The sequence below is a fragment of the Ambystoma mexicanum genome, chromosome 3p (assembly GCF_040938575.1).
Source record: "Ambystoma mexicanum isolate Mex_15411 chromosome 3p, UKY_AmexF1_1, whole genome shotgun sequence".
Classification (NCBI taxonomy): domain Eukaryota; kingdom Metazoa; phylum Chordata; class Amphibia; order Caudata; family Ambystomatidae; genus Ambystoma; species Ambystoma mexicanum.
The window spans coordinates 633955763-633982744 of record NC_090925.1 but is presented as its reverse complement, the minus strand read 5'-3'; the positions used below and the strand labels follow the sequence as shown (position 1 = coordinate 633982744).

At 47.7% G+C, this 26982-nt stretch overlaps 1 protein-coding gene across 3 annotated transcripts in view; it reads left to right on the top strand.

The window, feature by feature from the left end:
- Positions 1-26982, top strand: part of SH3TC2 (SH3 domain and tetratricopeptide repeats 2) — a 665994-nt gene that overhangs the window by 456173 nt on the left and 182839 nt on the right. For all 3 annotated transcript variants that reach the window (XM_069651388.1, XM_069651386.1, XM_069651387.1), the window contains exons 5-6: positions 16215-16320; positions 26493-26636. In XM_069651388.1, coding sequence (XP_069507489.1) covers positions 16215-16320; positions 26493-26636 — 250 coding nt within the window. The remainder of the gene's footprint in view (positions 1-16214; positions 16321-26492; positions 26637-26982) is intronic.

The following is a 26982-nucleotide window of genomic DNA, read 5'->3' as shown; positions in this document are numbered from 1 at the left end:
TAATCTGTAATATGTACATGTAATGTCAACCACTTGTGTATCTGGGAAATATGTATTTGGATCAGAAATAGATTTGTGTGCAATTTGACAAGGGGAGGATCCTCTGACCATAAACGTACCTCATCACTCTGACTCACAACCCAGTTCCCCCAATCAAGGGAGAGAGGAGGAACTGGCCAATGATAAGTTGAGAGGGTTGGGCATGCAGAATGAGCCGACCCACCCACTTTCTAAACACATAAAAGGAGACTGTGCAGGACAGGTAGGGACATTCAATTTCCATTTCCTTGCGGAGCACGCTGACAGACGACTTCACATCCAGACATCCAGACTGACTCCAGCAAGACAGAGACCAGAACTTAGAACTCTGACTCCAGAACTCAAAGCAAAGGCTTAACCCACAAGCTGAGTTCTATTCAGCAGGCCTCAAAACCTAACCAAACTATTTACAGCCGGGCGAGCTGTCTGAATTCTTTGCCAAGAACTTTTGCCAGAACCGGTAGCAGACCCAGAGGCAGAATTATCCAGAGAGACCAGACCCAGACCAGATCGCTGTGCAGTGCTGAGAGCTGACCCAGATCGCTGTGAGCAGAACCAGAGAACCAGTACCCAGTGGCGAGAGAACCGCAGCTAATCCTGACCCGATCCGTGACAAAGTAGCATTCCTGTCCAAAATATAGTGTGAGTACTCAGCCAGAACTGTGCAAAACCAATCTCTTAGTTTAAAATAATCTAATTCAAACTATTTTAACCTATTGAGAACTGCATCATAGACATTGTGTCCCTTCTTTTGATCCAAAGCTGCAAAACTGTCATCTGTCATTCTGAAACTTTAAAATTTCATTTCTGAAAATCTACCTCCACAAAGTCGTCCGTATCTCTTGAACTGTTTGTGATAAAAGCGAGATTTGACTTTTATTTTGAAGCTGAGATTCTAAGCTTTCCGACAAGCTCTAAACCGACTTGCTACTCCTTATACTTCCTTCGTAATTGCGCTCGACGCACGTGACTCAATTGCCGCGATTTGACATTTTGCTTCATTCCAGCCACGTGTAAAAACATTTGTCTTTTGCTTTCCTTTGCTGAAAATCGCTTGCAACCTGACAATCATTCATAGAGAATTGCTAAAGTGATCCTGAACTAATTTAAAGTAGCTATCACCCACCCTGAACCTCCTATAGGGAATTAAAAGCAATTTGAGTATATTTTTCACTTCATTGCCACCACATTTAAAATGATTTTGCCTGTGTTTAAAATCATACCTGTTTTCCTCTAAGCTCGCAGGGGGGAACTGGAGCTTTGTATTGCATTTGTGTGTATTCCTGAGTAGTGTGTGTGTTACTTCCATCTCCTTACATTGCATAGGGGGGGAGTGAATTGTCAAAGAAAAAGTGATCACATTATCTTTTGCTGAAATCATATCAACTTTATTTCTGTACTGACTTTTATTCATCTTTGCATCTCCTTGAAACCACAAAGCATTCTCTGATACCTTATTCCCCTGTTCCTAGTCATAAGTCACCAGAACTGTGCTATTGTAGGATTACCTTTTGCTGATTACTGCTCATATTCACAAGTATGATATCAATTATTAATTTATTATAAAAGTGTGATATATATATATATATATATATTGTTTAATTCTCAAATAAACCTTTTAAATTTGCAAAACAAACATACTTCTTGGCTCAGTGGGGTCACGGGGATTCTAAGAGAGGGATGTTATATAAGGGTTGTCATCCAGAGTACACGAACTGGACATAAAAATATATAAATAAGGGCTTCCCTTGAGCAATCCCAGACAAGGCACTGACTTAGTGGAATGGCTTGATTGGAGTCATTTAACAGATCTTTGTTACAGTTTGTTCCATTTCGAATGGGATTTTCCATTCCAACACAGGGTGAGAGAGGCTGTTTAATGTTTCACTTTCAGGTTTTTTGTAAAGGTCTGTAAAATGTATGTTTAGCCATGTTGTTCTGTAATTCTGAGTTTGTCTCTTTTGCACATGATCTTATAAGTGCCCAGAAGTCCCTTGATTTCTTCCTGCTCAAAGTGCTAAGCATATCTTCAGAGTCTGCCTGGTAGAGCTCATGTCATTGATGACATAGCCAGTTTCTGTTTTCTCCTCTGCCTTGGCATGAGCCATTCATTTTGGGTTTCATGATTTATTAGCCACCAGTTTTATGCCTCAAGGCTCTCCTCTTGTCCACTAGTGTCTGATTGTACATGTGGAGATTTGGTTTTGAAGTAACAGAGGCTTGTGTCTTATTTGATTCATAGACTTCTAGTAGTGGGCAATAGTCTATATCTTCCAACCTCCCGGATTTTTTGTTTACCGCTCATCTTAGATATTTCTCTGTGAGGGACTTGATGGCATTTCCATTTTATGTGAGACGAGTATTGCCATTACAGCTTTCAACTTCTGTCAACATTTGTGTGATATGATATGATCGTTTATTTATATAGCGCCTATACACAATGTGTTTCAAAGCGCTTCAAGGCAAGGGTGGGAACAAGGGAAAATACAAACACATTCTTACAGGCCATGAACAGTAAGGAAGTGAAATTAACTATCGTACTCGGCCTGACGACATTTCAGATAGTGCAAGAGCTAAGACATAGATAAGGAAGGGAGGGGGAGAGTGGGAAGGAAATGGAAACAGACAGGCAACTACCGTACTAGGCCTGACGACATTTCTGATAGAGCCGGAGAAAAACAAAAGGTGAGGGAGAGGGGTGCAGAAAGGGAGGTGAGGAACAAATCAAGCGACTATCATACTAGGCCTGACGACATTTCAGATAGTGCTGAAGAGGTAGTGGGGAGGAAAAAAACAGTAATGGGAGGGTGGAGGAAACAGACGAGGTTGCTATTATATTAGGTCTAGGGACAATTTTGATAGAGTAAGTGCATAGAAGAAAGTAAGGGGAGGAGATAAGAAAAGGGAGAAGGGAAAGGAGGAGAGAAAAGAGAGTAAGCAATCAAAAAGAGTGGAGAAGCAAGAGTGGAGAGCGAATACAATTGCAGATGTCAGTAGTAACACATAATGTTGCAAGCCAGGATACAAGATGAAGATGGGAACATCATGATTCAGGGCCACCATGAGTACAGGATGCAAAGGAAGTCCAGCATGAGAGTTGAGAAAGAGTGTGGAATTTGAGCGAGTGGCTTTCCAAGTTGTGATCAGTATAATATGATCACTGTTCTTTGTCCTGACTACTTCAAAGCTCTCAATTAGGGCCAGAAGTTCACATGAAACGCAGGTGTGATCCAGTGTCAATCCCGTGCCATTACTCTCCCATGTCGGAATTATTGATTCGGCTTTATCAATCATCCTTTGTAGATTATGGAGATCATTCAAATCCATCAAACGGTTCCATTGACTGCCTCTTATATGAGATGGAATGCAGTTTTCGTTGGAGCTATTCCCCACCCCCTCTTTGGTGCAGACTGCGTTTAGATCTCGGTTGATTATTGTGTAATCCATTTTGTAGGAATCATTTGCCTCCTCTAGTAAGTTTTCCATGGCTTTTATAAATCTCTCTGTGGTGATTGATGCTGGATTCCAATATGTGTTTATCAAAAGGATATTTTCCACTTTAATCTTGTCTTTTAGCTTATCAAAGACTTGCCAGGAAATCAAGGATGCTTGTATTGAATCCGTTGCCAAAATGATGCTCTCCAGATGTAAACCACTGCCTGATCTAATGGCTGTGAGGAGGCCCAATGACTGTCAGCCTTTTACGGCAGGAGAGAGAGCCAATTCATATCCATCCAGACTTGGTTTGGATGTCAGCCAGGTCTCTTGTAAACATAGTAAGTCAAATGCTCCCAGTTTGACGTCACCATGGATTGTGAGGTGAGGTGACCAAAACCCTGAGTGTTCCAGGAGCCAATTTTCACATCCTCTAATAAGTTTGTTGGTTTACTTCCCGGCATCACCTCTCCCGACTTGCCCTTGTTTAATGGCTAATTAGATTTTTGCTCGTATTGGATCCTGGAAATCCAGGTCCAGTTTTTATTGGCTGTTTTTGAGGATCTTTAACTTGCATCTGACTCTCTAGAGTATGTTGGAACGTCCTTTTCACCTCTGGATCCTCTTGGTCAAAAGGTATTTTTAATAGAGGAAGGGGGCCTTTTGGGTATCATTCCATATCGCTGCCATCAGTTTCCAATTCCTCATTGTCAATTGAGTATTTTCTGTGTGTTGCCTTCTCAGCTTTTGGTTGCTCCCGTGACGTGCATCTCTTCTCCTCTCTTTTTTTAAGTAAATGTGATTGCCTTTGGTCAAGCTCAAGGGCTCTTGTTTCTGGCAAGTGTCCACGTCTTGGGAATCTTGAGTACTTTCTTGATGTCCTTGTGGAGTGATTTCTTGAGTGAGCCCACTTATCACTATCTCGTTTCTCTTTAGTTTGATGTTTTTTTTTCATCCCATCTGGGTTAATTTTCATAAGGTCGTATCCCAGAACTCTCTGGTTCTCTGTGGCTTTTAACAAAAGATGCTTCACTTTTGGTAGATCAATGTGGAGGTATGAGCAGTCAGTTTGTCCTTTTAGGGTGGGCTCTACAATCTTTATATCATCAGGGTGAATATGTCTCAAGCTAGGTACATGATCAAATACCTTCATTATGGTGCGACGGTTTAATATCAGGTTGTCTTCCCTGTTTGAGATTATTTTCAGGTTGAATGTTCTCGTGTCTTGTATTCTCCTTTCTCTATAACTTTTTTTCCTTGAGAAATGTGTTATTTCGTCTTCATTATTTCTTTGTTGTGATGATGTATGTGTTCTCAATTTGCGGTTTTAATTTCTATCACAATCCCGCTGGTCTTGTCGTTTTCCCATGTTCTCAGGATGTTCCTTTAAATCCTTTTTTGTTTTGTCAAAACAAAGGGTTTGTCAATCCTGACTCTGTGTTCTTTGCGGACAGGGGGAGAAAGCGGACCATGTATTAGTTTGCTTTTGTCGTCGATTGCTAGGAAAATCGTCGACAGCGAGTCCCGAATCAAGATTTTCTTTTTGGGTTTCTGAGTTGGTTCCTCGTCCAGCAAGAACTCTGCTTTTCTTTTCACTTGAGAGATGATTGTCAACTCTGACTCTGAATTTTCTATCGCATAAAGGGTCATGTTCATTAAATCCACCAACTGTTCCTTATCTTCAATGTCCGTCTCTCTCCTGGTCCTTTTCCTTACCTTTTGGGTCTGGTGTTTCCTTTTGGATACCTTGCACTACCTTGTTTGACGTCTTTGAATCCACGAGCGGGTTGTCATCAGAGCCTTGCAATGAAACTCTTTTCGGGGACTACTTCGAGAATTTGGATTTCCTTCCTTCACAGTCTTTTCCGATTGGCTGCCATAGAGTTTCTGTGAAAAAATACCATATGATAACATTTTCCCGACCTTTATCGTCCGTCGTGATCTTTTAGAGGGATCTTTAGAGGGCAATGGTACTATTTCAACTTGAGAGGATGAGGTGCAGAGCATAGCGCCGTTGTCCTTATGTTTAGCCAAGGAGGTACGATTCAGCTGGGCACTGATTTTTGTTACTTTCCTGTTTTGGTTACTTTGTTTCCCTTCTTCACAGTTGTGTAATCGTATTTCCTTTTGAGGCGTCACTATCTGCTCGGTCCTTATGGCTGGTTTTCATCCTCCGTTGCCGGACTAATTACTTTCAAGTCCTCTGTTTGAGTTGCCACCGATGTGAAGAACGTTTTGCTAGGTGCAGCAGAATCACCGTTTGTGAGTAAATCGGCGCTGCTATTGTGGATTCGTCTCTGCATTGTGGTTTTTCTGCTATTTTTGTCATAAAGTAGCCTTCAAAGTAGGATAATATAGTGTGCATTAGGTCTGTGAGAGAGGTGTGATCCTTCAAAGTATCATTCAATGACTCATACAGCTTGCAGAAGGGAGTCAGTGCTATTGTGACAGTCGCCATTAAAGACATTAAGTCTGTTTTTTTAGAAGGTGTTTCTTTCGATGTAGGAGTTGAAATTTCGCTTAAGCGTCTATTTGAGGGGGTCATGTCGATTTCCTTGCCACGTGGCAAAGCAGGCTCTAAGGCTTTTCGTTTTTTTTGCTCTCTTGCACTTGACTTTACTTTCTCCTTTATGGGTTTATTTAATATTTTTGGACACTCCCGCATTGATTGATTCAAATCATCTAAGATGGATTGGCTGCATAACTCTTTTGATGCACTGTCAGTCTTCTTTCCAATAGGAGAAAGATCCTGCTCCCTAGGCTCATGCATACTGTTTAGGCTCACTCGGGCTTTAAGTGTGTGCAATTTGCGCCATTGTCATTTGTTGTTTCTGTGTCTGAGGAGGGCTGAGTGCCTTTTAAGGCCTCCAATTCTTTTGGCATTTTTGTCTTCAGCGAATTATTCAAATCTTCCTTCATGCTTTGGACTTTAGTTTGTGGTTTTCCCAAATGCCATCTTTGGATTGGTGGTATCATAGTAGAAAAGGCCATCTCACTCCCGTTCTCACTTGGCGTGGGTAAGGTTTCCTCTATCCTATCTCCCCAATATGTTTTCTTTGCTGAGGAGGACTCTGTTGTGGTCGGTTTGTTGGATTGTGGGGGAACATTCAAGGCTTCAACTCCTTCTCTAAATTCAGCTTCTGTGATTTCCTCTGTGCAGTCTCTACTGCCTGTTAGCTTTTTTTAAATAAGTTTTGGAACACTAGTTGTTGCTAAGCATATAAGGGCAGAATCTTACTCTGTTGACATTTAGCTCTCTTCGGAACAGTTCCTATTTCTTAATAGGCTTATTCCCTCTACGTTGTTGTGCATTTTGAGCTTTATGGCAACCGGAAGATTTCTTCTTCTTTTTTCTAGTTGCTTTGCTCCTTGATGGATGCAGATTTTGTTGTTTCAGCTCGGGGGGTAATCGGAGCATCTGACTTGTTTGTCGGGCTCTGCAAGGTAATTCCGTTCACGGAGAGCATTTTGTCAGGTGACCCTGGAGTCGTCTGGTTAACAGATTTACACTTCCCTACTTGGCTTTTGGTTTGATATTCTTGGGCGCCCCCTCCTTCCTCTCCATCCGAACTTATTGCATATGTAACATTCCCTGGTGGAGTTGTTAGGTCTTCTCTTTCGATCCTTGGGTGCACCTCAATGCTTGGAGGCACAATTTGGTTAAGGACGGTCGGGGCGGCTTCTGAAAAGCATTAGGGTCTGTTCCCTTCAATTGCAGTATTGGCGCAATTGGATGTACATCAGTAATGCTATTATTTAGGGGTCAAAAGATACAAGAATCTTCAAGTGCAAGGTGTTTCCTGACTTCGGGGGACCCTTCCGCCCCCTTCCGAGCACCATGTGCGTCTTCTAAGTCTAGTGGTGGAGACTGTCGTGGGAGCAATTGTTACCTCCAGCGCAACGGACAAGCAGAGCTCGTGGAGGGGCAATCGAGTTTCATCTGTTGATTTAGTTATTATTTTGCTCGACGGTATGTCAATGTCAATGTTTATATCATTCGCTGCAGGGAGGGGGCTCCAGTGGTTAGAAAATACCACCCTACTTGCTACTTCTTACCTGCTATGGGCGCGATGACCACCGGCAATGACTTCTTGCTGGAGGTTCGGGCGCCCAATTCTGTGCAGCGCAGACATCCGCTCCACAGGATATGATTTTTGTCCTCCATGTCTCACACCGGCACGACGCCCACGGACTGCCAAAGACTGCAGTTCACTCAGCAGTCCACTCCCACACTAGCATTTTGTGTTTTGGGTTTGGGCATTGCCCTATTGCCCTATAGGCCAGTTTGAGCCTGAACTTACCAAAATGTTGCCACAATTGTGATGACATTACGAATACTGTACCCTTGCAAGGAAAAAAATCCTGACTATCATTACATTGACTAAGGACAGTGGAGGTTGTGGGGGTGTTGGCTCCTACCTAAGTCAGTGTAATAGGGTCGGGGGGTGCTGTCCCCCACTTCTATTAGATGGTAGCGGGGGACAATAAAGGAAAAAAAGTAAAAAGAAAAAGAAAAAAGAACCCTGCAGTGCAAGTTCTGACCCACGTAGAGTGGGAGAGAACTGACGCTGCAGGGATCGAGGAGTGAGTAGGATGGCGTTTAGGGGGATGCAGGGCACAGTTATCTGTTTGATCACTGCTCCGTGCCGTAATGGAGGTTGGCATTTTGAAAGTCGACATCATGGGCGGTGCAGTGATCACATAGATCTATGAAAAAGTGGGGCACGGGGGGAGCCCTGGGCAGGTGTGGCTCATCCATAATGGGTGAGGGGGTGTCGACCCATTAGCCCCCTCACCCATTATGGAGGAGCTGAGGAGCCAGCACAGCGAAACACTGAACGCTCCCTCAGCTGCTCTTTCCAGGTGAGGGAGTACTGCTGGGCTGGCTGAACTGTCAAAGGGAAACGTCCAGTTCCCCAGGCGCAAATGCTCTATGCGACATTCAATGCATGGGGCATTTTGCTTTGCCAGCCTTGCATAGCTCATTGGAAATGTTGGCTGGGGAACTGCATGCTGCATTTGATAGGGGGAGCTCCTATGCCTCCTCACATATTCAGACAGAGCAGGCTGGAGCAGGGCATTTCAGAACCCACACTCTGGCCCCTGCATGCAGGAAACAGGATGCTCTTGCTTCTCGATTCCTATTCATGATGAAGGAGCTGGAGCGCTGTGGTGGAAACTTCAGGACAGGGCAGAAGATACGTTTATGTTCTTTTATTTGTTATTTATTTATATGTATGGATGTGTGCATGCTTGTGTTATGAATGTGTGTATGATGATGGGTGCTCATGTGAATGATGGAGTCAGTGGTATAACACAAGATGTGGGGCCACCCTGCGAGCCATGCTGAGGGGGCCCCCCAACTAAGCAACAAATCAAGGGTCGCGCCACACTCTGGGCCAGCCTAGATTATCACACTTGCACATTACGTACAGATGTGCTGCTGAACGGATATGCCACACACTGCACTAGGAGAAAGATATACATATGTATTTTGATATAACATACAGCACACTGTCTGAGAAAAATTGGCTAAAAAGCCAGAGTGTTTGCAATTGTTTTCTAGGGTAACACCAATCCAATAGATGCAAGTCACCAACAGTGCACAGGAACAATAATTATTTTCTATTAAAAATTCCATGCCACAATGAAAACCTGTCCAACTGGCTGCACAATGTAGACCAGTGTAGACATGTAATAACAATATAGTAAAGCTTTCCAGGCCACATTTAGACATATCTAGACTGGTTGCACCAAAATGGCAGTCAAAGCAATAACACTCCTAAAGAATAGAACACACATGCAAGCCTGTGTCTCTGTGGCCTCTAACAACACGGCCAAACTCTTTAAAATCTGAAAAGAACTGGTCAATCCTGTTGCAGTCTTTACATCTCCAGTTCCCTCCCAGGCCCTCTGTATGGCTCAGTCATCTCACTTCTATGCTAAAACTCAGGACATCCTGTCCTCGATCTCCTCTTCCTCTCCCTCTTCCTCTCTCAGCCCCCCTTTGGCCATCTCTACCTCTCTTCCTCCTTTCTCCTCTTTCTCTCTGTCAACACCTGACAAGGTTTCTAGACAAGTCCGATCTATGAAAGTGTCATCCAAACAGGTGCTCTCCTGCTGCCCCAGAACCAACAAGAACCATATTGACACCCTCGCTCCAGCCTTGACCGATTTCTGTAATCACTCTTTCCCCTCTACCGTTAAGCACTCCCTTATGCACCCACTCCTCAAGAAGCTTTCTGCCGATCCTGTCTGCCCGGCAAACTATCGCCCAATCTCCATCACACCTTTACTGGGCAAACTTTTGGAAAAGCTGGCAATCACCCAGATTACTCTCCACACGGAATCTGTTGGTTGTCTCCATGACCATCAGTCTGGCTTCAGAGCTGCCAGAGACACGGAAACTGCTGTCCTGAACACCTGTGATTCCAGCATTGATTCCAGCATCTCTAACCTTGATTCCAGCATTCCTTCTGTCCTCATCCTCCTTGATCTTTCCTGTGCTTTCGACATGGTCAACCATGCCATCCTGATCAATCCTGATCAATCTACTCCATGAAAACCTGGGCATCACAGATCAGGCCCTTGAGTGGCTGACCTCCTTCCTCTTGGACTGCCCCTCCCAGGTCCAACTTGGTCCCTTTCTCCCCGCTCCATCCTCTCACTCTGGTTTTTCAACCTCTATGTGGCCCCTTTCACCTACCTGATCTCTACATTCGCCTCTAACTTTCAGTTTTATGCGGATGACACTCTGCTTTCCTTCAGGCTCCCCTCATACTCCTCTCATCTCTCGCTCATTCGCGACTGTCTATCAGCGATTCAGGATTGGTGTGCCTCCAACGATCTCTGCCTTAATGTCAGTAAGATGGAGATCCTTCTCATCTGGACTCCTGCCCCTGCTTTCCCTCTCTCACTCTGGCCGCCCGCATTGGGCCCTCTTCCTTCGCCTTCCTGTGAGGCAAACAACACTGGTGTCATCTTTGACTCCACTCTCTCTTTCTCTCCTCACATCTCAGACATCGCCAAGAAGTACCACTACCAGCAGCTCTTCCTCAAAGGGACTCTTCCCTTTCTCACTTTACCCCAGAAGCTCACTGTCTGCATGCAGAGCGCTGGTTCTCTCTAGGCTGGACTACTGCAACAGCCTCTTTCTCAATCTGCCTTCCTCTACTATCCAGCCCCTGCAACTAATCCAGAACAGGACTGCGAGACTTATCCTTGGCCTCAAGCACAGGGATCGTATCTCTCCAGCCCTGAAATCTTTCCACTGGCTCCCAGTTGCTGCAAGTATGAAGTTCAAGACCCTTTGCATTGTCCACAAGGCTTTCTGGGCCCGGGGCCCGCACTACATCCAACGCTCTCTTCCAAAATATCTTCCTTCTCGAGCCCTTCGCTCAGCTACCTACAACTTTCTAAGGGTTAGACGCTTCTCCAGGAAGAGAGTGGGGGGTAGATCTCTCTCCTCTGCAGGTGCCTCCCTCTGTAATAGCCTCCCTTCCCCTCTCAAGCTTTAGCGGACCACCTGAAGTTCTGGAAGCAGCTCAAAACTTTCCTCTTCTCCTCTGCTTTCTCTCTCTCCCTCCCCTGCTGGCCTACCTGACCTACCTGTTTGCTTTACCGACTGGTTGCTTGGCTACCCTCAGAGTCTCACTGAGTCGAGACTCTTTCTTGATCAGTCACCCATGCACTGCCTCTGGTCCTACTTAGGGGCTGTAACTGTAACCCTACAGTCCCTTGTTCTCCTTGCACTACCCAGAGCTGTGCTGCATGACAGCACTTACTCAGCCTTTCTGCCCTGTTTTTCCCCTCCCCTTTCCCTTGCACTTCCCCCGTCCCTTTCCCCTTGCGCTTCTCGTTATTGCACTTCCACGATCTGAATGACACACGGCCTAGTAAGATTGTTTGTCTTGTCCTCCCTCTATCTTCCATCCCTTGTCTTGTCACGCCTAGAAACACTTGTGTGCAGGTGCGTTATAAATGACTTATATCATATCATTTGATCACAGATGCCCAGAAAAATATACAATGCTGCAGTAAGAAACGGCTAGACTGGCAGCACCCAAATGACAGTCTAGCCAGGTAATTCACTTAGCAGGACTGCTTTATCATAAATGCCCCATTAAAAGAAAAGTCATACCAAACTGAGGAATGACTAGCCTGGCTGCACCAAAATGCCTCTCTAGCCACTAATACCACATATCATGCCTGCTTAGCCTGGACATGGACATCCATTATAATTTGTCGTACAATCCTGCCCCCCCAACACAACTCCTCTCCCTCCCACCCCAACCTCCAAAATCAGCTCCTTGGCCCAGAATTACCTCCATGTCCCTCTTCCTTGCCCCAGAGCTTACGGTTGAGGCTCCTTGCCTCACAGGTAAGTACTGGGATGAGGAAGAGTGGGACTAGGAGTAGTGAAGATTACAGGTAGCTAAATCAAGCATTACCTCCATGTACCTCTACCTCATCCCAGTACTTGTGTATGAGGCAGAGTGCCTTATACACAAGTACTGTCTCATACACACTGGGACGGGGATGAATAGGGCCAGGAGTAATGAAGATTACCAATAAATAATCCAGGCATTAAACACAAGTATTGGTGCAACACCATTGAGTTGACTGGGATTCAGCACTCCCCCTGAAATGTTGGGCTATGTTGACTAGAACTGGCTGACCTTCAGAGCAGTTGCCAGACAGAAAAGGACACATATATTAAACAGCACATGGGTTTCTCTGTTAACAAGAACCCACAAATTACTAACAAAGCAATTCACTGTTAGTACCTGCATTCAAATGCCATTTTTTTTTTTAGGCAATTGAAATCGTGATGTGGTTTTAATACTTGCATGCCAGGGGAGTGATTGGAAGGGTAGAGAGGGAACAGGAGACCACTCATTCTCACGGCAGTCCATACGTGGGTGCTTTAAACCTTAAAGGAGAGAGTTAACTGCTTGCAACATTGAAGCTGCACTAGAATAGTCTCATAAAAAATGCATAAAGAAATTAGATTATCCAAACAAATAAGTTTGCCCCTCCTCCACCGCCAATGAAGTTGGCACCCCTCCCAACATTTGAAGGGCTAGCCCCCGAAATGTAGGTTTTGTTGCGCCCTTGAACGCAAGCACACACACCATTCACCATATACAGACATGCACACCCAGCCATCCATACATTTAAGTGTGAATTCTTTCATCATACTGGCACACCCAGGTAGCCATCCATACATTTAAGTGTGCACCCTTTCACCATACAGGCACACCCAGGCAGCCACCCATATATTAAAGTGTGCACCCTTTCAACATACACTCGCACAGGCAGCCACCCATACATTTACGTGTGCACCCTTTCACCATACAGGCACACCCAGGCAGCCACACTTATATTAAAGTGTGCACCCTTTCAACAGACACTCACTCACGCACACATCATGCGGTTGAGGGGAGCCCTAACACTTAAAAAAGAAATTGGGCCTCATTACAACTATGCCAGACTGTAAACAACGGTGCAGTTAAGCTTACCGGCACCGTTGTTTCCAGGCTGGCATATTACAGCTCTGCGGGCGGTTGCTGTCCTGCCCGGCAGGTCAGACCTGCTGGGCAGAACGGCACCCACCCGCATAGTTTTCACAGAAGCACCGGCACCGTTATTAACGGTGCCGGTGCTTCTGTGGTCCTCATTCCCATAGAGTCCGATAGGACTTTATGGAAATGGGGATTTACCATTTGCCGGAGCCTGACTTCCCAGACTGCCGGGGTTGTAATCCCCCGGTGTTACCGGGAAGTCGTGCACAGGTAAATCATTACAGGTCCGGCGGCAACCTGCAGGTAGCAATGGCATGGTTGCCGCCAAACCCGCAATGAGGCCTATCATTTCTTTTTGAAGTCACTCTGACTACATAAAGAAATTATTTCTGTTTATGAATGCAGAGTGAATTCAAAAAGAAAAAACAAAGATTTTTTTTTGCAAAAAGTCCTGGGAGGGGCCCCACACGTGCTGGCGGGGCCCCCCGCACGCAGGGCCTGCGGGGGCCCCTGTTACGCCAGTGAGTGCTTGATGTGTGAATGCTGTGTGAATGTGTGTGTGTGCTTGTGTTGGTCCGTGGAGCTGATTTTGGCAAGTGGGGGGAGGGTTGTTCAACAAAGGCATTTTAAAAATGCTTTTGTTGCACAATCCCCCTACCCACCTCCCAAAATAAGTTCTCCTTCTGAGGCGGTGTGGAGCCCAGGGGATAGGGGTGGTATTTCTTTACTGGTCATCTACCATAGATGTCCAGTAAAAAATACGATGCCTGCCACGTGGGCCCGAATTGCTAACTGTTTGGCTATTCAGGGAGCAGGGTGGGGAGAGCACAGGGTCTGTTGTCCAGTGGGGAGAGCCCAGGAACTGGGTAGGAGTGGGATGAGGGAGCCCAGAGACTTTGATGGGAGCAGATGGGGTGCCCAGGCACTATACTGGGAGAAGGGGGTCGGTGACGGTGTGCGATAGTTCATAGCCATGTGGATTTACTGTCCATTTGGCATTTTTTGGGGGGCCGGCCTGCCCACATTTTGGTCAGGGGCACAGGCCAAAAAAGTTTGAAGACCACTGATCTATAAAATTTAGGCGGAAAAACAGCACATAGAGACGCCAGTCCTTTCAATACTCTTGTGGCCTTTGGTGGTGATGTCCCTTTAAGGGAGACAGACCTTAGTACTGGAAAGCCAGGGGTCTGTAACAACATACTTCCGCCCTTTAATGCACAAAACAAATTCGTTTGGGAGCCCTCAAGATAAGCAAATACTAGACCATAATGAAGCATGTAGAATTGTGATCAAGATCCCTTTAAACGTACTGAAATAAAGCCTTTGGAAAATAAACTATGTTGCAAAGGAAATACAATTCTCCAAAATGGATAGCGAGCATCCAATTTATTAATAAAGTTGAAATTTCCATAGAACTTGCTTCAGGGTATCACCTGAAGAAAAGAGTCGCATTGCAGATGTGCATAGTATTTTCTTGACAAGTCTGTCTGTGCTTCAGAGACACGCATGATTTTCCCTAGCAATCGCTTTGTGAACACACCCAGAAAACCACAGCTTGGCACCATTTTTTTTTAACGATTGCTTAGTGACACCGGCACCAGGAAGGATGCACATTTATTTCCCTGCTCATTAAGTGCAGAGAAGTGGCTTAGGGAAACACCAAATATAAACATGTATGCAGTCTGCTCTGCTCAAGGACAATCTTCAGGGAAGCATGAATACCTTCTACAAAACAGACCAACACAGAAATTAGCACCCGGGGTGGGAGATGCAACCAATCAGGTTGCTCGGATCCCATGATCTCAGCCCATTTTCCGAGCAGCCAGATGGCTGCTTCCCCCAACCTGCCAGATTCTCCCACCCTCCACTCCCTTCCCCACTGACTTTCCATCCTTCAATTCCCACTTACTGATTTGTTCAGCGGCAGTGGCACCCCCAACGCCACCATTGCTGTTGCTCTGTGTCCCTGCTGGCCACCATGGAAATGGAAGAGGGGATCTGTTCATGGAAACAATGTATATTGCTCTTAGCACCCGAGGTTTCTGGATTTAAAAACGGGGGTGCTAATAGCAATAGGCATCCATCCAGGGGCCTTCAGCAGCTGGTAAAGGTGCCAGGGCTCGGGCCTACAACTTGGGCCCAGAGTCATTACCAGCTGGTGAAGCCCCCTGAACTGGTGCTTATTGCTTAAATGAAATCCAAGAGGTCAGTCACTTGGTCCAGCCCCAAACCACCATACACAACATGGATGAAAAATGTAGGCTAACCTTCATACACAACCACAGCTGCAGCCAGCCACAGGTACTCCAGTCCTAGGGAGAAGGTCACAGGGATTTTTGAGCCAAGCTTTCAGTCAGACAGGGCGAGGGTTTGATGTTTGATCTTGCAGCAGGAGGTTGGAAAGTGAGAAAAGGATTTGGTGGTGGTTAGAGGTAGAGGGAGGAGGATGGAAAAAGAGTTTGGAGAGTGGGTAAGGAGCTGAGACAACAAGAGGTTGAGAAAGACTTGGAGGAGATTGTAGAGGAGCATCAGGCAACGTTCAAGATGGACTTGGAGGCGGCGGTGGAGGAACATCAGGATCAGGTGCAAAGAGTCTTGGAGGAGATCATAATAGGCCACCAGATGGTTAAAAGAAATTATCAGGAAGTGGAAGGAACATTGTATAAGGAGACAGTGGAAGTTGGTCACCCGCACCCTCAAGATCGACCTGTGACTATGAGGCATTTACTTAGGGCAACAGTGATCAAAGAGTGGACTCAGCCCTGTTTAAAACTAAAACTGTGACCACATGAGTAACCGTGTTGTCCCAAGTCACAGGAAGACTTGTGCAGGTTAATTGAAGGACACACTGAGCAGGTTGAATAGTGACCGCTGAAACTATCTGTGCAAAATATGATAATGATGCACATCTATGTCAAAAAGAAACAGTAGTCCTCCTTTATATTGTTACATCATTTAGTCCATTGAGTCGTATACACCATCTAGGAAGAGAGAGGTATCAGTAGATACAAGCGCTTTATTGAGCACTCACTTCAAACTCTAAGTGCCCTTCACAGGCATTGTCACACTTTGGATCTCTGTGTTTGATTGGGCTCCTGGGTAGACAGTTACATTGCTAGGAGTCCAAGTCAGATGAACAATTGTGATCTATATCTGTATTTCCAATGTTGTTACTCGTAACGCTCACACAGTGGCCTTCATCATGTCTTTCCCCAGGAACTGTCAGCGCGCCTGCTCTCCATCCAGGCTCTTGAGGACCTCTTCGTCATCACCTTCAAGACTGTTGAGGAAGTCTGGAAGTTCTCGACGTATATGAGCCTAGGTATATTCTAGCCACCTCTTCTGAACTGGCCGTCTTTAGTGTTGTGAATGTTGAAGAAGGGTTATTTTGTCAGAATTCTGGAACATTATTGAAATGTATGTGTTGTGTGTTCTATGATTTGGAGACGCTGATGTCAACAGCTATGGGCTGGCCGCTGGGGAAACTGCAGGATTACCGTGTCTCTAATAGGCCAGATATGATGTTATATAATTAGTTCCATGTTAGCAGTTGTAATGTTGAGGCGATATTTACCGAGGTGGCGGACTGACCCTGTCGGTAATGGCAACGCCGCCCTGGTTAAGGGTCCCAATTGAGGGTCCCTTAACGAGGGTGGCGTTGCCGTTAGCGACACAGACGGCCCGCCGGCAATGTTAATATCGCCTTTAGCACCCGTGTAGTTTCCCTACATGGGTGCTAATGTTTTTTTTTTTTTTTTTAAAGGAAGAGACTTACCTTTATGGTGCAGATCGGCTCCGGCAGTGCTGCCAGGGAAGTCGATTTTCCATGTTGATGACTCTGAAGTCATCAACATGGACAACAGACTTCCCAAAAAGCAGCACTGCTGGACCCGATATGCACCACATAGGTACGTTTTATTTGTATTTTCCTTTTGGAAAAAAGACACCATTAGCGCCCGTGCTAAATGTTGAAGGGGAGCGAGCAAAGGAAGCGCCCAACACCAATGAGAATGCTTGGAACGCGGGCCTTCTTTGGTGAATACAGCCCGTGTTCCGAGCATCTTATTGGTGGATGGCGCCTCACAGGGTGCTAATGTACACTACTGGCAACATTTAAACTACTACTTCTACTACTACTACTCCTTGTTGGGGGTCTATCCTTGGCCCCCCAGGCGTGCCCGTGAGCCCCCAACCCAACAGAGCTCAGACTCACACGTCCGTTAGGTTCGGGCTCCCCGGTCGCTCTGTAGCTTCCGGGAACGCCCCGTTTATTTAAGCCGCACGCGGCGACGTGCAACGTCACGCCGCCGCGTGCGCAGCCCTTACGGGGCAACGCCACACTCCTCCTTTTTGAGGAGGACACACAATTGCTTTATTAGTTAAACACAACATATCACACAGCAAACAACTTGCCCATCCTGGACCCAGGCCTCTTTAATGTCAGCCACCCTCACCCCGGACGACTCTCCACCTGTCCCAACACATACTCACTGAGGTAAGCGGGTTTCCCTCGCCCTGTCCTCTGGGGGTACCTCCCGCTCACCTCCGGCACCGGCAGTCCGTCAACAGTAGCCTCCCGACACGGAGAGGCCGGGACACCGAGAGGGGGCCCATCTTCGTCAGGGATCTCGGCGACACCAGGGTCCAGAGGGGGTTCAGTTCTCGAGTCCCCCAGCTTCTTGAAGAAGTTGACGTTACGGGTGACAGCCGTCCGCCCATCGGAGGCCGTCACCATTGACCCCTTCACAGCGACCACATCCAGGGGCGCTGGTTCATAAGGTAGTGACAACTTCCCGTGAGGATGGTGGTTCCGGATGAGCACCTCATCCCCGGGTTCCAGCCGCTGGGGCCGCAGGCCCCGGCGCACGTTCTCTTGGCTGATCCTGGCCAGTCGGTCAGCCTCAACCTGCTGGTCGTTGATAATCCCGGGTTCTCTCTCCTGTACCTCCGGCAGTAGACCCCGGGGGCATCGCCGGAACAGCACTTCCGCCGGGGCGACACCCGTGGAGGCATGTGGGGTGGTGCGATACACTCTCAGGAATTGATACAACGCCCGTTGGAGGGGCTGGCCTTGTCCTTGCGCAATCCGAAATGTCTTGTTTAGTGTTCGCATCAGTCTTTCTGCATCGCCGTTGGCCCTAGGCCACAGCGGGGATATCTTTCGATGTTGAACTCCACAGCTGGCCAGGAACTCTGAGAAGCGTTCGCTTTGAAATGGCGACCCATTGTCCGAGCACAGCGTCAGGGGAAATCCGTGGGTTGCAAAGATCTTTTCCACGCCGACTACCACATGCTCGAATGCCACCGATTCCACGAACTCCACTTCGGGGTACCGGGAGTACTCATCGACTATGGCCAGAAAATGGGTGCCCACGGACGTGGACCCAAAGTCCGCATGTACGACCTCCCAGGGCCTGGTCCCTCGAGGCATTGCTTCGATAGCCGGTTCCCTCTGCACCGGGGAGGCTGCCTGGCACCATACACAGGCTGCCACAAAGTCATCGACCCTTTTTTCTAGCTCCGGGAACCAGACCTTCATCCGCAGCCTCGCCTTCGTCTTGGCAGCACCCTGATGTCTGTGATGGGCCAAAGCGATCACCTCGCCCACTTTGGAGTGGGGGACCACTATGCGATCCCCCCGGAGCAGGAGCCCCGACTCAGAGAAAGACAGCTCATCTTTCACCTTCCACAGCTGTTCAAGGGCGGTCTTCGCCTCATGGGTCCGCCCTGCGAGAGCTTCCAAGACGAGCTTCCAGGACCCGCTCTGCATCGACTGCTTCAGTATCTGGAAGCACCCATCCTCGGCCGCCGCAGCCTCCAGTTCCGACAGGGGCAGTGCATTTGGTGTTGCTCCCTCCACCACCATCCGGACATGGTCGTCCGCTTCATCTGCACAGGTGTCCCCCGCCACTCCCCCACGCACTCTGGGATGACGGGAAAGGAAGTCCGCTGCATTGTTGGCACCTGGCCGGTATACCAGCGTGACCCCGTAATCAAGCAATGCGAGCATCCATCTCTCAATTCTGGCCGGGGGCTTTGATGACGAGCCCGCCAGAATCGGGAGCAGGGGTTTATGATCAGTCACCACAGTCACCGGACGCCCCAGCACATAGAGGCAAAAATGTCGGCATCCCCACAAGACCGCCAGGGCCTCCCTCTCCATCTGGAAGTACCGCTGCTCCGTTTCCGAGAGCGCCTTACTGGCGTATGCAACGGGCCGGAGGTTTCCTTCGCGGTCCGCCTGGGTCAGGACCGCCCCCAGGCCAAACGGACTGGCGTCGACCACGATCTCCGAGGGTAGCGCCGGGTCGAAGAACGCCATGGTGTCTTCCGTTGTTAGGGCGCTTTTGATGTCCTCGAACGCCGACTGTTCCAGTGGACCCCAGTGCCAGGCAGTATCTTTCTTGGTAAGAGCTCTGAGCGGCTCAGACCTCGAGGCCAGGTTTTGGATGAACCGACCACAGTAGGTCACCATGCCCAGAAAACTTCTCACTTCCGACACGGATTCCGGGGGCTGTGCACTCTTAATGTCCTGAACCTTCCACGGGTCGGGTGACACCCCTCCCTCCTTGAACACGAACCCAAAGAATTCTATTGATGGGTGCAGGAATTCGCACTTGTCCCTATGGAGGGTGAGGCCCAATGACTGTAGTCTCTCGAAGGTTTTGGCCAGGCGCTTCAGGTGGATCACCTCCGTGTTGGCAAACACCAAAATGTCATCACTGATGTTGAGTACCCCTTCAATATCAGCAAGTGCACCCCGGATAATGTTCTGAAACACTTCGGCAGCCGACGATACCCCAAAGCTCAACCTCTTGTACCTGTAGAGTCCCCGGTGGGTGGTGAATGTAGTTATGTACCGGGACTCCGGATGGAGGACAACTTGATGGTACCCTGCTCTGAGGTCGAGCTTGGAGAAGAATCTGGCCCCCTGTACCTCAGCAATTATGTCATCGATGGTCGGGGTCAGGTGTCGCTCCCTTTTTATGGCCTTGTTGGGTAGCCTCATATCCACGCAGATGTGAACGGAGTCCGGCTGTTTTGGTTTCCTGGCCACGACAATGGGGGACACCCATGGTGTTGGGCCTTCCACTTTCTCGATGATGTCCAAGGCCACCAGGTTGTCCAGTTCTTTATCGACTTGCTCCCTCAGATGAAAGGGAACTCTCCGGTGTTTCAGGGCGATTGGTTGTACTGAGTCGTCAATGTGTAGCCTGACTGGATCACCGGTCATTCTCCCAATGCCATTGAACAGGGCTGCGTACTTGTCCAGTAGATCGTTGATATCTTCCAGGTATACTGAGCACGCAAAACTCACTATCCCGAGTGCCTCCGCAGCCGCACAGCTTAGCAGGGTGTTGTTGCTTATGGGGGTGACGTAGAACCGGGCTCTGATCTTCGAGCCTTCATGCTCCACCTTCGCCACGAACGCTCCGTCCAGCGGTATGGGCTCGAGTCCACCGAAGGCGAAGATGCGAGCTCTTGGCGCAGCCAGGTTCAGTAATGGGTCAAGAGCGTCATAATGTCCCCTAGCCATGACATTGACCGATGCCCCTGTGTCCACCAGCACGGGGACAGGCGAGCGGTTCACCTCCCCTACGCACCTTGGCTGTCTCCTGCTTTTGCCTTTCAGGATCCCCATGCTTGAGACGAAGAAGATGTTTTCCTCCTCCTCTGCTTCAGCCTCCTCTGCCTGAGCCTCCTCTTCCGCTTGATCCACCTGGGCCACGTTGGATGGCCGGGTTTGGCGCGGAGTCCAGATTCGGGCAGGACCTCTGGGTACCATGACAGGTAGCGCCGACTTACACACTCTCGAGAAGTGATCCGGCAGTCCACATCGGCCAGATGTTCTTCCTGCGGCTGGGCACTCTGTGGAGTGGGGGAGGTCATAGCCACATTTCTGGCATGACTCCCCCGATCTTCCTGCCCTGTCTCGGGGGGCTCCGCCAGGCCTTCTCGTTCCTCTGCCGCCCCGCCACACAGCGCACACCTCTTCGGCCTTGATCGAGCGTGAACCCGCTTCCATCTTGCTTGCCCGTGCCTCGGCCACTTCGTGACATCGACCCAGTTCTAGTATACGGGGCAGAGTGATTCCCGGCTCTCTGAGGACCTGTCTCCTCAGTTTGCCGGAGGAGCATGCTTGGATCAGCATTGTCCGTATCATGTCCTCCGCGTCCCCCCACGCGCACCCTTGGGAAAGGCGGCGTAGGCGGCCGTAAAACGTGTCCAAGGTCTCATCATCCTTCTGCTTGGCCGACAGCATCACGAATCTCTCAAAGTCCACGTTGGCAAGTGGAAGGAAGTGTGCAAGGAGAGCCGCTTTCGCCGCACCATAGGTCTGGTCCACCGGAGTCAGCGACTCGAAGATCTCCTGAACCGCGGCTCCCGCCGAGTACAGCATGGTGGCTACCATGCTGTCATCATCATCCACTCGAGCAGCCCTGAAGTACATGTCCAGGCGGGCCACCCACCTCTTCCATCGGGGCCCCAGACTGGATGGGGGGCCCGTAGGATCAAACTCTGGTATCGGTTGCAGGGCCGCCTGGGCTCTCGCTTGAGCCATAATGGGGGGTGCCCCTAGTGGTGCCTGTGGTGCAGGCCCCTGATTCCCCGGTGGCAGCGGTCGCAGAGCTGCAGGCTGGGCCGCCCGACCTTCGTCCTGAGATTCTTCCCCAGGATCCGCGGTGTCACCGTCCTGGTCACTGTCGGACATGGGACTGAGCGCACAGGCACCCCACTACCAGACCTGGGGCCGCAACTCAGATTCCCACCATCACCATGCGGAAGGATGCACCCCCGTGCCACACACAGCCTGGCGCAAACACGAAGACCTTCCAAAACGGCCACCACCTTGTGATGATGAAGAGGATCAAAAAGAGTGTCCTGATGATGAAGGGGGCGAGGAAGTGCCTTGTTGCCACCTTGCAGAAAAGCACTGCTGTGTAGAAGTCCCAAAAATTGAGCCACGTGGATGGACTGGACTAAGCAGGCCCTACCATATTAGTCCTTATCCTGGCTTACACTCGACGTAACAATCCCAAAATTTGATGAAAACTCACAAATTGGGCATGGGCGTGCAGGTCGTGCACTCAGCACCCACAAAATCCAAAAATTAGACCCGGATCACCTTCTCGGTCCGAACCGGAGCTCCGAGAAGTTCCGCGGCCTCGTCTGCAAAACGGCCGCCAGCCGCGTGTGCGGTCCGCAGCCACGGCATGAAACGAAATGTCCGTGAAAGTTCCGATCGTTTCAAAAATTCCGGACGCCTTTCACCGCCGGGCCCGGGCATCCGACATCACTCGTCGCCACTGTTGGGGGTCTATCCTTGGCCCCCCAGGCGTGCCCGTGAGCCCCCAACCCAACAGAGCTCAGACTCACACGTCCGTTAGGTTCGGGCTCCCCGGTCGCTCTGTAGCTTCCGGGAACGCCCCGTTTATTTAAGCCGCACGCGGCGACGTGCAACGTCACGCCGCCGCGTGCGCAGCCCTTACGGGGCAACGCCACACTCCTTATAATGATAATGATCCAATACACGGTATCTTTTGAAGCAAGACTGGTACAAGAACAACTGCTTTTTACCTATAATCTCTATGGGAAGACCTTTTTCAAAGATTCATTGACAACTTTCTATTGACCAGGCTGGGTTTTCATGTCTTTATTCAGTGATGTGGTGATCCTCGTGACAGTTTTGTTAGAATAGAGCTCTTGTGAGTGAACCTAGTACTTCTTATCTTACTACTGATTCTGCAAGAGCTTAACTGGATTTAGATTTTCCAAACAGCACTGCAGAATAGCACACCTAGCTCTCATGTTGCAGACAGTACAATCTTCTTCCCTACACATCGACACAGTTAGACCCCACAGGGTGAAAACAAAAGCTGCAAAGTACGAGCAATGCATGTTAAAGCAGGTTTTATTTCGTATTGTGCACACAGGTTTAAAGCACTTTAAGACCCAGAAAAAAACCTGTTTCATAGTGACATTCGTCCTGCCTAAAGGCGAAATGGGTTAGGATTTCACAAGTTTCCCCAAACATTAGGTGCAGTTGCAAATATTAACCTGGTAACAAGTGTTAAAAAAAATAAATAATAATAATCATGATAATAAATTAACCATTCACAAAAAGAATGGCTTCAAAATCTAATAGATAATGCAAATTGTAACATGTTAATTTATGTGTGCCTTAACCAAAAGGACACGATTAAATGAAAGGAAGTGAACTTACTCATTCAATGAATACGTCTGTAGATGCAAAACAACATCTACAATTATGAAACGCTGTCTGCTTTCTGAACACATATTTGAAGTTTTAAGACATTCGTTTGCTCCCTCTACTGGAAAAATAGAATATTGCAATTCCGATATTTTTCTTTTTGAACGTTTTTTTTATTTCGATTTTTCCCATTGCAATCATACTGGGAAAACAGATGTAAGAAAGCCTTTGAGCAACTCACGCAATTGGAGAGCAAAATTCAGGTCGAGTGGGGATGAGGCGTAAAATAAAATATGCAAAAGGATGAGTAGTTTTAACACATCTATTAGCATTATGTATAATTGACTGCTTCGTAAATTAGTCGGGTTAGTGGGTCAGGTGTAACAACAAGGCTTAATCTAAGACTTTGCATGCTCATCTGCATACATATTTCCACATTTTGATTAATGCAACATATCTGTTGAATGAAAATGAGGACTTCAATTCAGCAGGAAAAACATACACTCATCAGATGTCAATCCAAATACAGGACATTGAATTAGTCACCAATAAAAGCAAAAATATCTGAATCCAAGTTCATGCCTTCTGGGGACAGGGATCAAAGGTGGATTATCTGTTTACTCTAAGGGTGCCTGTGTCACGGCCTCCTCCACGTGGATCCATCCTCTTTCAATCACAACACCACTTTAAATCATTACTGTTAGGCTGGTGCATTTCTGAGAAAGAGACAGCTGTTGAGTACCTTCCATCTTGTTATTGAAGGTTGCCTAAAGATGTAGGCCAGAAAGAGGACACCCAAAGTGATGGATTGGGGGGGCACCTTACCACCAGAACCTCTGTTTTATCGCCGTTCAGTTTGAGCTAGTTTTGGTTCATCCAGTTCCCCACGGCAGTCAGGCACTCATGCAGACATGTCGCCATCTCAGCCTGATCTAGGTCTAAACGGATCAAGATCTGAGTGTCATCAGCATACGAGTAGCACCTGACGCCGAAGGACTGGATGAGACTAACTAAAGCCCAGATGTAGATGTCAAAGAAAATCGGTGACAAGGAGGAGCCCTGTGGCACACCACAGCTAAGAAGACAGGGATTGGGATAGGGACGGCAGTCGCTACCTGATCCTGACCCTGGGGGCAGCTATATGAGGGAGAACCACATGGGGGGAGGTGGCCATCAGGGGGCTAACATGGCATCGTCAGGTGAAGGCACATATCCCCCTTTACCTTTTAGGGAAATTCCCTCTGTATCCCAAGCTGTTATGGATTATTATAAATGTTCCCTACCATTATCCACACAACCTGCTAAAGACCTCAGTATTTTGCAGAAACAAAACCTAGGAAAGTACAACATTTCCATACATATAAAAACACTGAGACGAGGAGGCTGAAGGGAGTAATGCAGATCCACAGTGCCGAGAACTGCAGAAGGCACTCTGGTAGTTACAATCTCTTCACATGTGCCAGAGATTTAAAAGGCAGACCGTGAATGAGCAGGGGAGAAGTTACTTGAGCCACCTGTGTTCTCTCAAGGATGAGCGAGGGACTGGTAAGCCGTTCTGGAGAAATCTGTAGAACCCCCAGCTCAAGGCAGAAGGAGGAAGGCTTTAATAACCGGTGTGTATTGCTGGGACAACATCAGAGACAGAAGGCAAGTCTGCTCAGCCGTCATGGGAACTGGAGAACGGTGCTTCAGCCCCAGGAACAGAGAGAGAGGCTGAAACGCCAAGTGGGAGCTGCAAAGGACATGGAGGCCGTTGAGAGACGACCGTAGATGCACTAACTGGAAGCAGAACACTGAGATGCCGGACCCAGTTTATCACAAGGGACCTAAAGAGTGCTTCAGAACATCGGTGAGTGCTATGGAGAAAGAGAGGTACACCGGGGTGCTTCAGCAATGATACCAAAGGACATTAATTGAGAATTGAATGAAGGGGAATACTATTTGGGAAGCAAAGCCTGAGAGAGATCAAGGGGTGGGAAGAAAACCCTGCACATTGTGAGCGTTTGCAAAGCTGTAACAGTTACGAGTCTGGGATCCGTGATCAAGGAGAGCACAACCCGAGAGAGGTTAAGGGAATAACAAGAAAAACCCTCACCTTGTGAAGTTTTGCAAATACATAAGTCTGCATGTGTGTGTAAAGGGCAGCACATTTAAAGCCCTGGCAGGAGAGTATACCAGGCAAGCATAAGTCTGTAAGTGTGTGTGCAGTGCAACATGTTAAATGCCCTTGCAGGAAGCTACCAGGCAAGCACTAGTCTGCAAGTGTATATAAAGAGAAGCAGGTTACAATCTCTGGCAGTAGAGTATATCAGGAAAACCCAAGTCGACAAATGTGTCTAAGGTGAAACACATTAAAAGCCCTAGAAGTCCTGGCAAAAGAGTATGACAGGTAAAAACCAAAAACAGAGAGTAAAGAGAGATTGAAGTGGAAAATATCCTGGCAAGAAATACAAAAGGTAATATGCATAGTTGGATAGTTGGAACTGATATCTAGAACTGTGTTAGAACATAGTGTAGTGGTTTTTGTTTGTTATTTACTAAGAAACCTACAACAGAGTTTTGTGTCTGCTGGAGTTTTGAGAAACCCTGAACAACAACCTAGGTAAGGGAACCATCCCCTGGAATTGTGAACAACACCCATTGGGAATATTTGTTTTGGAGTACCTTTATATTTCCTTTGAACTTAAACATTTGTGCACTTTTCAACAATAAAGGCATAACCCCTGTAAACCTTAGAGTTGCTTAAGAATGTGAGGGCAATGATAGGATTTCGGACACAGGCAGTTTTGCTTTGGAGATCTTGACATTGTACAGACCCTTAGTTTTGTTTGAGGCAGGGAAATATTTCTTATAAGTAATGACAGTGACACATTTCCCAAACCCCTATTATTTAATTAAAGTCTATAACCACACATATGACTTGTCTGTGTCCGCGTCTCATGCCTGGCTCCTCTCACATAGCAGACATTATCTGGATAGTCCTGGGAGATATGAGGCTGGTAGTGTGGTTTGAAATTCGTTTATTCTTTTAAATGTTTTCTGCAATTTATATTTGGATGACCTTGCAGTCCTTCTCATCAGGCTCGGGCTGGCAGTCCTTTCTGGAAGGACCAGAAAGGCCCAATATTGGTGAGCCTCACTCTGTATCTGTGTCAGTATGACGGTCCTTATGTGAGTGGATCTTGCATTGGATATTTGGTGGGGCCTGTCATTGTTCATTGGCAATCACTTTCTGTTTCCTTGTTTCTATATGCATTTCTGTTTCTGTATTGACCGTGCAGGCTACGTGGCCTGCTGTCTGGAACATCTTCTCTTGGACCAGAACTACTGGTTAAACTCGCATCTGGTTGAGGACACCGAGATCCAGGTGGCTGTGAATGAAGATGACCTGGCCACATTGTATCTTGGACTCCTGCTGCAGGAAGGTGAGCAACAGTAAGGGCTGGGGATCAGCCACCTGCCAGAGCGTGGGGAGGAAGTTTTGCATTATGCTGGCCAACCAAATGAATGTCAGAGGTATAATGGATATAAGTGCTTAACAAACTTTGAATTTTAGGACCTTTTTGCAAGTGCGTTCTTACAATGCCTAGCCTTACTGGTCTAAAAGGCCCAAACCATAACGGTTTTTTCTTTGTACACATCCTGAATATGTGTTAGAAAATTCCCTTGTGTTCTATTGGTGATCTTGCATCTTTTGTTTAACGTGTTTCCTATATACCCCATTGTAAATGGTGTGCCCTTTTAACCACATTTTCAATTCAAGTACACTGA